General features: G+C 39.3%; 1 protein-coding gene across 2 annotated transcripts; it reads left to right on the forward strand.

The window, feature by feature from the left end:
* The first annotated feature begins 230 nt into the window (after positions 1-230).
* LOC110717240 (dnaJ protein P58IPK homolog) lies at positions 231-8,678 on the forward strand. Of its 2 annotated transcripts, XM_021895901.1 has the most exons (10): positions 231-536; positions 1,641-1,806; positions 3,648-3,849; positions 3,965-4,125; positions 4,211-4,304; positions 4,456-4,668; positions 4,812-4,889; positions 5,925-6,143; positions 8,055-8,247; positions 8,364-8,678. In XM_021895901.1, exons 1-9 carry the CDS (start codon positions 401-403, stop codon positions 8,244-8,246), a joined length of 1,461 nt encoding a protein of 486 aa, XP_021751593.1. In that variant the 5' UTR covers positions 231-400; the 3' UTR covers position 8,247; positions 8,364-8,678. The 2 variants fall into 2 exon arrangements, with proteins under 2 accessions (XP_021751593.1, XP_021751592.1); XM_021895900.1 differs by having other exon boundaries at positions 8,055-8,678.
* Positions 8,679-14,032: the final 5,354 nt, after the last annotated feature.

Here is a 14,032-nt window from a genome sequence, read left to right on the forward strand (position 1 = left end):
ATAATAAACCAAACAACTTTGAACTAATATGAGTTTTAGAATACATACCTCTCTAGTATGAAATTCCATACCAATCCATTCCAACTTGATGAACTAAACACCCCCTTAGTATTTGTTATGCATTTGTAAATGCATATCAAACTTACAATAATACTTCCTCACCAAGAAATTGCGTAAAAATCCCAGGTGGCAATCACCCATAGGTTACATTTACGTGGACTGCCACCAAGGACTTTCGAATCCCCGCCTTTCTTTTCTTCCTCCCTGAAAACCCAAAATTACCAGGAAATCTCAATTCAATCAATTCTAAATCAAACTCTGCAAATCCATCGCAAATCTTTGAATCACAAACATATAAATCTGTAGAAATTTGTTCAAATTTTCAATTTCAATTTTTTGAATGATTAATATTCATCGAATTTTCCCCTTCTCCATTGATATGGTTGCTTGGAGAGGGTTCATCTTCACCATTGTTATCCTCAACTTTGTTCTTGCTTGTCACCTTCTTCTTCTTCAACCTCTTGTTTCTGCTTCGGGTAATTTCCCTTTTTTTTGGATTTTTTTAATGGAATTTTGTTGAATTTGTGTTCTTTTCTTGATTGAGTGTGGTAGCGGTGCTTAATTTTAGGGTTCATAATCCAATTTTTTCGTTAATTTTTTGTGTGCTTTTGTCCGTAATATGTCAATTTATGTATATTTAATGTCAAGGAATATTAACTACGGAAAGAAATGCTTCTTTTTGGAAATACATTGAACTTGATTTACTAAATTTAAGTATTTGTGGTTATGAGTTGGGCACTGCAATGGGTTGTGATCGACATTGTGTTGGTTTTTATTGATCTTCGATTGTCGTTATTCATTAAGGCTTTCTCGGGTTATCAGGCATCATAAGAACGAATTTTGCTTTGGTATATTGTGCTGCTTAAACATTGTGTATATATAATTAAGATGTACTTGTATTTTGCAATGTATATTACAAGAATGTTGTTTAACAGCATTTTTTACATAGTTATAAGGTTACTTTTGGTTGCTGTTAGGGTGACTTTTGAGAGCTGGTGAGATGAATTTTGTTATGCTTATTGTTAGGATGACTTATAATTTATACTTCATACTTCATACATAATTATGGGGTGGCTTAATTTTCTGTATCGTCGTTTTATCATAAGGCTTCGCAAATGAAAGTGTATACAGATCCTATTCAATACTTGGTATCGGGTTTGGAGTATTTGTTGATAGAATTGTATTTACCACTTTGCACCTCTTGTTCTTTGATTTTGCACAATCATCAATCACTGCCTTAGCGAAGTTGCATTGTCAAACCTAATTGGAGGTTAAGCTTTTGAGGATAGTTTCACACTCTTTCTTTGGTATTTCATTGGTCAAGTTAAAGTCAGAGCCTAATACACCTCAGAGAGTAACATATTTTGCTGCCATATGTAATACTAGTAATTTTCAATTTAAGAATATCTAAATCCTTAAGTTAAGAGGTAAAAAAAGCAGTGTTAAAATTATGAATTGTTTCAATTTACTAATTGTAGACCGTATACGATCTGTTTTGACTAGCCAATGTTTGAAGACAATTGTGATTTTTGTTTTTCCCTATTGCTATGTACCCTGATGCTCATATCCCTGCTATGCAGATGGAATTCCTGTGAAAGGAGATGATTTACTGCAAAAGGCTGAACAACGTATAAAAGTAAAACATTATAGTGAGGCACTTGAGGATCTTAACGCTGCTATTGAGGCAGATCTAACACTCTCGGAGGCATATTCACGCCGGGCAAATATCCTTCGTCAGCTGTGCAGGTTTGTCTTTTTTTTTTTTCTCTGAAAATTTTCTCAATTCAGTTTTTATTATCCTGCTGAACTAACAGCTAGTCTTGTGGTTTTTGATTCATTCGGGGGTCTTATGGACCAATACTTGAAGTTTGTTGTGTTTATGCATATCTCTTACAATGGTTGTGAATAATTGGAGTTGAATGTGTGATCTGTGATAAAATTGAGGTATGAGATTAAATTATTTCTACAATCTTTTACATCAGCATAAAAGGTAATCTTTTCAAACTTCATAAATACAGATTGAGTAACTTCCATGAACCGTTTGAACTGGTGACTGTAGTAAAAGCATATATACTTACTGTTAAATTGTTAATTAGTCAATATTCATGAAGCTCCAAAGAATTTTTGGTAGGCTAATATTATATATACTTACTGTTTAATTGATAATTAGTCAAGATTCATGAAGCTCTAAAGAATTTTGGTAGGCTAATATATTATGCGAAGGGGCAAAGGATATACCTTGCAATTTGTATGTTTTGCTGTGTCTGAGGATTCTACATCAAAGTCGAATTCCTCATATTTATGTCTTTTGAGAAAATAGATGTATTTTAGAAGATAACTTTTTATGGCCAAAAGTTCATGAATTAGAATCTTGTGAAAAAGATATGAAATAGCATAGTCAAATAGACCAACTTAAAACCTGGTTAAGAGGTTCTTAGCTGTGAATTAAATGAACAAAAACTGAACAGTATAGTTATGATCAAACATGTCAAAAACAGCCATTTGAAATGCAAGCGACCAGGCTTGAACTATATCGGGTTCTCATACATGTTTTAAAGTAAACTTTAACTTAACGTCATAAATCACACAAGTTGAATAATTATTACGAGTAGTAATGTTTGCATATTCTAACAACGTACCTTATGCAGCTCTAACTAAAACAGAAAGAAAACAGAGTTTAGGATAATCTAAAGAAATGTTTTGTTCACGTAAAATGCTTTCTTTAAGGGAATTAGTAAACCGTGTGTTAATCCACTGAAAATAAAACTAAATTTTTATGAAGAATCCTATTTGTAGCAGAGTAAGAATCTCTTAGTTGCTGCCTTACCGCTCAAGGCTTGTATTGTATGTGCCTTGCAAGAGCCCAGTGTGTTGCACATTCAAGCATTATGTTATGCTGCTGTTCATGTAACAGTCCCGCCGTGCTACAGTGTTGCGATTCTATCACTTTCAAGTAAGACTTGAAGTGAATTATCTAGACCCTCCTACCCAGACACTTTTACGTCCGAATGGAATTTGTCAAGAGGCTCTAAAGTTGTTGTTACCATGAATATCACTAGTGCTGAACTCATTAAGCTTAGTTAGGGCATATAGCCAGTTTAACCACTTTTGCATGTAGTAATAGCATTTTGATGCTACCACTGGTTATTGCGGCTGGCTGGTGCCTGGAGTAGTTTGAACTTAATTCATCCACTTGGCCCTGACATTGATGCAAGTAGTTGAGCATAAATTGAATGTTGGGGGCATTGAAAGACCTTTTAATCACAAGTCTTGTAGGTCATGCTAAACATCCCCTTTGCACCTGCCTACAGATTACCCGTTACAGTATCATCTTTACATATATAACCACCATAAATGTGGATGATCCAGTTTCCACGAATTTAATCTCTTTATATTATTAATTTATATTGTGGCAAGTTGATGACAGCTTTTGCAATAATCATGAGAGGAGAAAACGATTCTTTTTTTTCGAAGTTTCTGAAGCATTATTTTGTTTCCCTTTCAATCTTATCAGTATGAGATTTTTGTTAAATAATGATACTTGAACTCATGAGTTTTATTTTTGATGTGGCATTTGTCAAATGTAGGTATGAAGAATCAGAGGTCAATTATAATAAGTATCTAGAACTCAAGCCTGAAAATGCTGCTGCTGAAAAGGAGCTTTCTCAGTTGCATCAAGCTCGTAGTGCTCTGGAAACAGCTTCTGGTCTCTATGATTCAGGAGATCTTAAGAAAGCATTGGAGTATGTTGACAAAGTGGTGCTTGTTTTCTCTCCTGCATGCTCAAAGGTGTCCATCTATTTTTTTTTAATTTTTTTCTTTCTTGATATCATCCACCAAGTTAATCAAGATTTTCAAATATTTGGGGAACTTGTTTGATAAAACTACCTCAATGATGTGGCAGGCTAAACTTCTTAAGGTAAAATTGTTGTTGGCATCACAAGATTATTCAGGTGCTATTGCTGAGACTGGTTATATTCTCAAAGAAGAAGAGAACAACCTTGACGCTTTGTTGGTTAGAGGTCGTGCCTATTACTATTTAGCAGATCATGATGTGGCCATGAGGTTTGGACAAAAATTTATGATTTTATGTGTAACATCTTAAATTTTGTTCAAATTTTATAATTTGTCTTTCCTTTTGTTTTCTTAGACATTACCAAAAAGGACTTCGCCTAGATCCAGAGCACAGTGAACTGAAGAAAGCATATTTTGGATTGAAAAATTTGCAAAAGAAGACAAAAAGTGTAAGTGGATAAAATAATATTTATCTATGATTTTTTAAATATTTTTCTTTCTTTTGGTGGTGGGAGTCAAGGAGGATTGTATGGTTTGACACTCATGTTATTTTCCTCTTCAGTTTAACATAGTTGATATTTGACCAATTGCTTCTCACAGGCAGAAACAAATGTAGAGAAAGGTAAATTGCGTCTTGCAGTGGAGGACTATAAAGCAGCTCTTGCTCTAGACCCTGTTCATATTGCACATAATGTGCATCTTCATCTTGGTTTGTGTAAGGTGTTGGTGAAACTGGGTAGAGGTAAAGATGCTGTGAACAGCTGCACGGAAGTCTTAAACATTGATGAAGAGCTTACTGAGGCTTTGGTACAGGTTAGCATTCAATTGCAGTTACTATATTTTACTTGTAAGCTTAATAAATTCTGTGATGATTTGAACCTAATTAGATTGATTAAATGAGATTGTTTGATCTTGAATTTATATTTTCTCTGATGATATTGATGTGACTTATTCAGAGGGGTGAAGCAAAACTTTTGGTGGAAGACTGGGAAGGGGCTGTGGAAGATCTAAAAAATGCAGCTCAAAAATCCCAGGTTGGTTGTCTTGGATAACTGTTATAGTTTTGCAGTTTTTATTAGTATCAATTGCATATGCTTTCTGCACATATTTTTGGCAGTAGAGTTGGTGAATCTTTGATCCTTTATAACTTATCGTGCTCGATCACATTATCATTGCTATGGATTTTACAACATCTGATCAGTTGATTTTCCATTCCTTTTTCTTTTTCATTGGCTGTTTTAATCTCTTTTCCTCGGCTCTTTGAGCTTTAATTTAAATTAGGTGTTGGGTTTAGACAGTACATTTACCTTCACTGAGATGATGTTTTAGAAATTTTGTGCTGCATGATTTTAATATCTGGAATGTTAGCAGTAAAAGTAATTCGTGAACATACTGAACTTACTTAATCACTAAATCTATTCCGTTATTTAAATAAGGCAATATTACATTTAGTGACACCAACTTAACACATACTAGAATCATTGACACAATCCTGTCTCTAAAATTAAATTGACATCACCTTGGTCATTAAAGACCATCAATGACATTCCTATGACCGAAGTGGGTTTTAGTCGCCGGAATTAAAGATATTAATTTTAAAAAATTAGCTCTTGATTCATGATTATAAATATATATATTTTTTTAAATAGGCTTTTTAAAAATAACATTTATTTTTTCGTAGTGAATTCTGCCATTTAAACGTACTCTAATCACTGAAATATCACTTATGGTCTTTAGTGACCAAATTGGTGTCAATTTAATTATAGAGACAAGGTGTGTCAATGGATGTAGTACAATTTAAGTTAGTGTCAGTGAATGTAGTTTTGCCTTTAATTAAAGCATTTGTGTAAGTTGCGGTTACAGCCTTACTGGTCCATGACTGAGTAGAGTCTGTGATTGATTTTTTTGGTGATGTAGCAGCATATACACGAATATGATCTGTATTGATAAATTATCTTTGCTATCTGCTGAAGTGCTGAGGCATGGTATAATAAAAATATAACTTGCGTTAATTCTATCAACTGGTTTCATGTCTTTATATATTGAATTATTTTGTGCCCATTGTACAGGATAGGAGCATCCGAGAAGCACTAATGAGAGCTGAGAAAGCCTTAAAGTTGAGTAAACGCAAAGACTGGTACAAAATTTTGGGTGTCTCTAAAACTGCATCTGTTGCAGAGATTAAGCGTGCCTATAAGAAGCTTGCTTTACAGTGGCATCCAGATAAGAATTCTGAAAATAGAGAAGAAGCTGAGAACAAATTTCGAGAAATTGCGGCTGCATATGAGGTTTGATTTTATGCAATATTTCTTTGATCTATTGATGATTATGATCTATCAAGTTTGTTTATTATTTTATTTTTTATAAGCCTCTTAGAGAAGATATAATTTTCCATCAATATATGCTCCTCAACGTGAGTTAGATTTATGAGTTGGCTAAGGGTTCATACATTAGTACCAGTGCTTATAGCACATATCCAATATTATATTCAAAGTAATCTATTCCAAATTTTTAATGTGGTTCTTCAGTGGCTAAGTCCACTTGTTAAGCTACTGCTATGAGCTGGGTGATCATTTAGCAAACTAGTTTCTGTAATTGCAGCAAACCTTATTGCCACCTCCTTCTCTACTGTGGCTGTAAATATGCTTAATACATGTTTGCTTATGCACATGTTGCTGATAATTCTAATACCTTTAAAGGTTCAACCAACAAATCGAAATAAATATACATGTTAGCAGTTGGATACAGTACAGAACTTTATTTACTTTTTCATTTGGGTCAGAGGGGCAATGTTTTATTTAACAATATTTTCATTTCCCTAGGTGGGTTCATAATTATTTCCTTTCCACTGCACTAATCAATGGTCCCGATTTTAACACTCATAAGCAACAACATATCTTACCAAGTGTAAAATTTGATATTGCGCTGCAAAAGAAGCTTTTGATCTAAATAATGGGATTACTAACATGTTTATATAAGACATTACTAACATGTTTATATAATACATTCCCTTAGTGTTTGTATGTGTTTGTTTAATTTGTTACAGTAGTTCAAGTTATTATTTTTGTTTTTATGTATGTGTTTGTTTACAATAAGATATCAATATTATCAATTTCTTATTGAGCGTTCTAACTTGCTTATAAAGTTAGCCTTGATGTCAAGGTAAAACCAAACTTAGTTCTCTGAAAATTCTAGCAGTTTCTATTTTAGCTTTGAAGTTTACCTGTGGTGCTACTTGCATCATTATAAGCCTTCCCCTGTATAGACAGCAGTTCAGTGGTTATAGCTCAAGGCTTACTTGTTAATCCCTTCAAGTGTTCCTTGTTAAAATACAGGGATAATATCCAGGCATCCTTATTTGTTTAAGGTGCTGAACGCATGTGTGACAAGGTGCATTAATCTTATGCTTTGACATATTTGTCTTTTTTTATTGGTAAATTATGTGTACTATCTGATTATTCCCTGTGTATATCAGAGATATGCCTCATCCCACTTTTATTATACTTGCATTGAAAGATTTGAAACCCTTTGTTAACTGCTCGTTACCAATTTTTGAAAACAAAAGAAAAAGCCATGTCGTTTTATTATTAAAGGTAGGATAGATTAGGGTTTAGGTAGAAAAGCTTTTTAGAGTTCTAAAAGTCAGTGTTATTAGTGTATTGGCCGTGTCCTTTATATTGAGGCTGACTGTTGGTGGTTGTTGAAGACTTTTAACGGTTTTGGGGCCTTTGGAAGGTCAATAGTGGGGTGAATTTGTAAGTGTAAGTTAGTAATCTCTTACAACCTATTTGGTAGCCGGTAATAAATTGCGGTGATAGGAGTGAATTATAAGTGTAATTTAGTATGGAAAACAACCTGTAATCTCCATGGGTACACATTCTCATCCTCATGAGTTTTTCTATATTATTTGAGAGGTGGTATTAGTTGGGAATGAAAATTTGTGGAGATATATAGATAATTGAAGGGGTCATCTTAAGTAATCATGGAAATGAACATCGATTTTCTAATCAAATTTACATTCAAGTTTATTCCCATTATCATTGTTTATAACCATTACCAAATATGAGATAATTACCATTGATTTTTTTTTTTTTTGGTCATTTGCTTCATCTTATGGTTTTGACCTGTCAATTGAGCTGAGCTGTTTCATGATGTGTTACTTGTCTGTAGAAACTCAATTGTGGTATTTGCTCTTGCAGGTTCTAGGGGATGAAGAAAAACGTGTAAGATATGACAGAGGAGAGGATGAAGAAGGCATGGGGATGGGTGGCGGTGGCGGTGGTTATGGATTTGGTGGATTTGATCCTTTTGGTGGTGGTGGAGGACAGCAGTATACATTTCATTTCGAAGGAGGCTTTCCTGGTGGTGACTTTGGAGGATTTCATTTCTAAGGTGCTATGCTGTTGCCTGTGGATCTTTTCTGCATTATTGAAGACAGAATTAAGCTCAACAGTGCAACCTGATTATTTTTTTCACTAACACCTGATTGGTATCTATCAAATCTTCAGCCTTCGCTAAAGAATTGGTCAAAAAAGAAGCTTCATCCAAAACTTGATCGATCCATTTTCCCAGGAAGAATAGGCCTTTTCCTTACTGCGTATCACAGTGTTATGTAATCTAATTGTAATCTATCTTTTTTGGGTCAACATAGTGATGAGAAAATAAAATTGGAGAGATGCATATGCAGTCTTTAGAGGAGGTTTGAAAGTAACAAATGTATTGCCTTAGGTTCTTCCTGTTTGCTGACATAATGAAGTTTGACACCGGCTTTATACTTGTATTGTAATGTGAGATATGAAATAGAATCAAATTTTGTTTTGGTAGCGTACCATTCATCAGCTCTGACGCTTCCAATCCTTGGTTCTAAGATTGCCTATCAAGAAAATTTGGTTGCGCGCAGAGACACGCTATGACAATTGGTTTTATATAGCAAAGGTAAATATTGCTAAATTAGTATAAGACCCCCTTACAAATTTTACTCGTCTGTTAGTTGTCCGAATAAACATTGAACATGCTGAAGGTTCAGTCGTTTTATGATGCTATATCATTATGGTTGTTGTCCTCTGTTAAATTTAGGAAAAATTGCGAGGAAGGTTCTTTTAAGGAGACGACCTTGTGAGGAAGGTCCTTTTATGAAAAAGATGGCACCAAAGGTCCTTTTAAGGCATTTGGGTTGTGAGGAGGGTCCATTGACCAAAACTTCGGCGTTGACTCCTATTTTCCGGCCAAAATAAACTCACGTGCTGGGCACGTGACTTCTTTAGAATTAATTTTTTCTTTCTATTTTTTCCCTTTCTCCATGTGAACCACCATCACCACCTCACCCCCTTCCTCCATGTGAACCACCATCACCACCACCTCCAACACATCATCACCCACCCACCCATCACCACCGAACTGACCCCCACTCCAAAACTTCACCTGAATTAAGGAAGAGGGAAGGGGAAGGGACTGCCATGTCCAAACCCCATCCCAAATCCCCTAGCCTCGAAACCCCACTTGAATTGGTAATGGTGCGGATATCGGAGTACTTGCATATCCCCAGCCCCCAGCACCTGTAGACGACCCAGCCGCTGACGACCCCACCTAACCCTTTCCTCTTTCTTCCCACCATAACTCCCTGCATCAATTGAGCAGTCAACCGCCTTAAATAACCCACTACTAGCGACGCCTCTCAACCCACCAACAGCAGCACCCGCCTTTTACACACCACCAACACAACCCACAACCAGCCCATAATAACCCACCCTTCCGCTGCTCTCGGCTCTTCCCCAGCACTCCCACCCCTTCAATTCCTTGCCCTTTCTTGAATTGGCCATTCGAATTGATGAAATTGGGTAGCGGATTGTTGGTTGCAATTTGTTTTGGTGGTTCGGTTGGTGGCTAATAGACGGAATTTGTGGAGGTTAGAGCTTGGTGGAATTGATGCGGTTGTTGTTGAAGATTTGCGGTTGCCGGAAGTTTGTTGCTTTACGTGAGAGGAAAGGTGGTTGTTGACGCTGGTCTTAATTCAGGTGAGGTTTTGGAGTGGGGGTCACTTCAATGGTGATGGGTGGGTGGGTGGTGATGTGTTGGAGGTGGTGGTGACGGTGGTTTACATGGAGGAAGGGGGTGAGGTGGGAGAAGAAGGAATAAAGAAAATATAAATTGAAACAAAAGAAAAAAAAAATCTAAAGCAGTCACATGCTGTGCACGTGAGTTTATTTTGGCCGGAAAATGGGAGTCAACGCCGGATTTTTGGTCAATGAACCCTCCTCACAACCCAAATGCCTTAAAAGGACCTTTGGTACCACCTTTTTCATAAAAGGACCTTCCTCACAAGGTCGTCTCCTTAAAAGGATCTTCCTCGCAATTTTTCCTTAAATTTATTAGAACCGTAAACTTTATACTAATATTGAAGTTACTTTATTAATATGCTAACAGGGTTAAGCAATTGTGGTACCACTTGAACAAATAATTCTCACCATGTGTTTAAGGCAGGAAGCTAGTCATTTATAAGATTATGCTGTAGTTTTAAAACACTATAGACAAATACATCAAGACTTTTCTTATATAATAAATTTTCTTATTTTCTTTCATTAGAACAGGTAGAATTTGGTGATGATAAATGTTTTGGGGTTTTTTGATGTGTCCTGCGAGAGAGTTACGATTCCAAGACTAAGCTGCCGGATGCCTGCACCTGCAAGATCACGAAGACTCCGGTTGGTAGGAGCTTCGCCTCCGACGATCAAGTTAGTATACGTACAGGAGGAAATGAGTACGAAATAGGTAAAATACTTCTCGCTGATTGGGAGATTCCGCAATTAATATTGCTCGGTAATAGTGTTTGTATTTATGAATGCCTCATTAATGGGGTTTGCCCCACTATTTATAGCAGGGCAGACAAGTTCCCCATGGAGGGTACTAAGGACACGTGTCAACAGGGGATCGGAGCCCTGTTGACCATTGGCGATGTGCCACGTGTCGCCAGCCCATTGGGCCACGTGGATAGGGTAATTTTACCCTAAACATTTGCCCCTCACAGGTGCTGACATGGCTGTGCCACGTGGCACCTGTGAAAAACACACACACATTTTTTTTTTTTTTAATCTCTTGGATTCTGGCTTTTCAAGTGAAAAAGCGGGAGAAGCAGAAGGTGAAGAGTCGGGACTCTTCGCCTTCTGAGGAGGGGCCTATAAATAGACAAGTCCACTCCCCGAATCTTCATTTACAAACTTTGCGATTTTTTTGATTTTCGAGAGCAGCCGGCATTTGAGAGTACTTGCGAGATAAACACCGTGTAATCATCCGGCCTTCAACCGTCTGAGGGGTTTGATAATCAAACGAAATTTGGATCTACACTTCAGACAACACAGCCGGCTCAGGAGACGCTTGTGTCTTTGCAAGCATCCCCACAAAAATCTCAACGATCAAGCGGTTTTCACCGTCACTCTTTTAGGTACCGCCTCTATTCTTTCAAGCTATTCCATGTATTTTTGCTTGAATTTTTTGTTTACTTTCTCGCTTATTTGTCCCATAGTTAGATGGACTCTTTACACCCCCATCCGGAACATAATAATGAGACCAGCCGGTTTATTAGTACGGCTGAGTCTAGAACTGGAAACACCGACTGCAGTCCTTGGGATTTGCCTTGTTTATCTCCCAATCCAACCGTCTCCGTGTCTGTGCAGGACACAATGACCAGAACCAAGAAGACAGCTGTGGACCCCAACTACAGAGGCGGTGGCTCTGATGAGTTGCCGCCTGATGAGAGGACCCCTATCAAGACGGCCGTGGGGTCTCCCGGAGGTACCCCCAGTACACCTAGTGACGGAATCTTAGGTCTTGATCAGGGAGGCGGTGAGGAAGCCGCCTCCGTAGAACGAAGAAACTCCTCTCAAGAGGCCTCCTCGTCTACCTCCGGCTCTGCTCTCGGTCCTGTAGAGAGCAGCTCTAGCTACCTGACAACATCCGTTGACAGCAAGGAGGAGGAGAGATCCTCCTGGCAAGCCAAAGGTGATCCTTTGATGATCACCGTCTCCACAAAGGACAGAGCCATGATGCAGGATAATTTGGCTGACTTCGTCCTCAAACGGCCCCTAGGCACAGGGTACAGAATGGCGGTCCCGCCTGCAAAGGGGACAATTGCTTGGGAGGATGACCAGCGCAACGCAGACGGCTGGTTTGGCTGTTATGAAGCGGCATTCTTGGCAGGGCTCCGCTTCCCCCTTCACGACACAACAAAAGCCATACTAAGAGGGTATGGCCTGGGCATCTGGCAACTCACCCCAAACTCTTGGGTGAATATTCTTGGGTATATCGCCGCCTGCGAAATGCAGGATTTGAACCCCGGATGGGAGGCGTTTGCCCGCATGCACTATCTGAGTAGGAGCCCAGGCGGCTGGAGGGCCTGGTACACCCTGACCACCTACCAACAATATCTCATGACGCTTGACAAGCCGTCAAAGTGGTCAGATTGGAAGAGCTGCTTCTACTTGGTCAAGGCTCCCACAAATGAGGAAAACAGGGAGTTCCGGACGTACAACCGGAAACCTGAACTTCTAGGGCAGAAATGCCGGTTGCCCTAGTACCGGAAAGGGACAGGGAGGCAATCCTGGACTCCCAATTTTTCGAGCTTGTCCCTTCCACCCTCTCAACTGGAGAGGTAATAAGGGTGCCCAGAAACTAGGTGCACAAACATGAATTTTCAAAGGACGAAGCTTTTTTGTCCGCCTGCGGGCTTAGCAACATGTTTGAAAAATGTAGGTTGAACCACACCTGGCGTGTTTAATGCCGGATGTCTATTTTCCTTTGATTGCAATGCTTGCTTGCTTTTGTATTGACCTTGACCGGACGTATTAGATTTGTGTTTTGCAGAAGAAGCAAAGAACATGTTGCCCACAGAAAAAACGCCTGCTAGAAAGGCTTCAGACATCCGGAAGGAGAATCTGGAGAAAAAACTTGCCGCTTAGGCGGCTAAGAAGGTTAGACCGTCTGACTCTTTCTTAACTTGTTGATGTGCTTCTGCTTTGGTTATTTCTTCACCTGACCGTTTGTGACTTCGTTTCAGGATGGGAGCAAAACTCCTCGCTCCCTGCAAAAACAGATTTGGCCAAGGCCGACTGTTGAGGAGCCTGCACTTAAGGTGTAGAAGACCACTTCAACCGCCCGGGCTACTACCGGCGGTAAAACAATAAAGACCCCAGGCGGGTCAAATGCTGAAACGGCCTCGAAAGAGGTCACACCAATAAGGACCACAACCGGTCCATCTTCTGCCGGAGGCCAGAGAGGCTTCCAACAACAAGGTACAAATCCCTTCAGCCTCGCGCTGCTTGACCTACCCATGCGGGTTAAGTCTTATTCTCAGACTCAGCCGGGAGATTCTCCAATCAGCCGGCAATTTGTAGGTGGAGCATATGCAGCTTTCTCACCGTCTTTTTCTGGTGCAGATAATTCCCCTCGCTGGCCTGATGCAGCTCAGCATGTCCGAGCCATGCTGAAAGCCGTCCTCCGGGACAAGAAGGAGGCGATTCCTGGAATCAATACCTTCAATGACGACCGTGTAATGGTCGAGCTTGCTGATGTAAGCTTACGAGTGCCCACCCGGCATTTTATTTGTAGTATTCACATCCGGTTTTTCTACTGAGGCCGGTTGTATTGTTGCAGGCACTACTGCGCGTGGAGGGGCTCAAAAAGGCCTACATCCGCAAGCAAGAGGAGGTAAGAAGAGCCAAACGTTCTGCGGATAACGCTCATAACGTTGCTGAATATTCAATGATCATGCATGACTTAGAAACTAAATCTATAGTCATGCGACAGGCGGACCAGGTCAAGACCCTCCAGAAAGCCCTCAATGAGTCCAAGACCAAATTGGACAATCTCAAGGTGGCGTTGGACAACGCTGAGAAGGAGCTCAAGGACCATGAGGAGTCCCTCAAACGGTTGGATCAGGCGGAGAAGACCAGCTCCCGCCTGCAGAAAGAGAATGACCGCCTGGTCAAAGAGGCGGCTGCTGCACAGGGAAACTTCCAAGCCACCCTTGAAGCTGCACAGAGCCGGCTCATTGAGGAGAATGAGCAAGACTGCGAAAACCGGATGAAGAGAGCATTCTCCATTATCCATCCGGGTACAGACTACAACGTCCGGGAGCTTGCCTACAAATACGCAGACCTTGCCATTCTGGCTGAAGAGGAGGGCA

This window comes from Chenopodium quinoa, unplaced genomic scaffold (genome assembly GCF_001683475.1).
Source record: "Chenopodium quinoa cultivar QQ74 unplaced genomic scaffold, ASM168347v1, whole genome shotgun sequence".
NCBI lineage: Eukaryota > Viridiplantae > Streptophyta > Magnoliopsida > Caryophyllales > Amaranthaceae > Chenopodium > Chenopodium quinoa.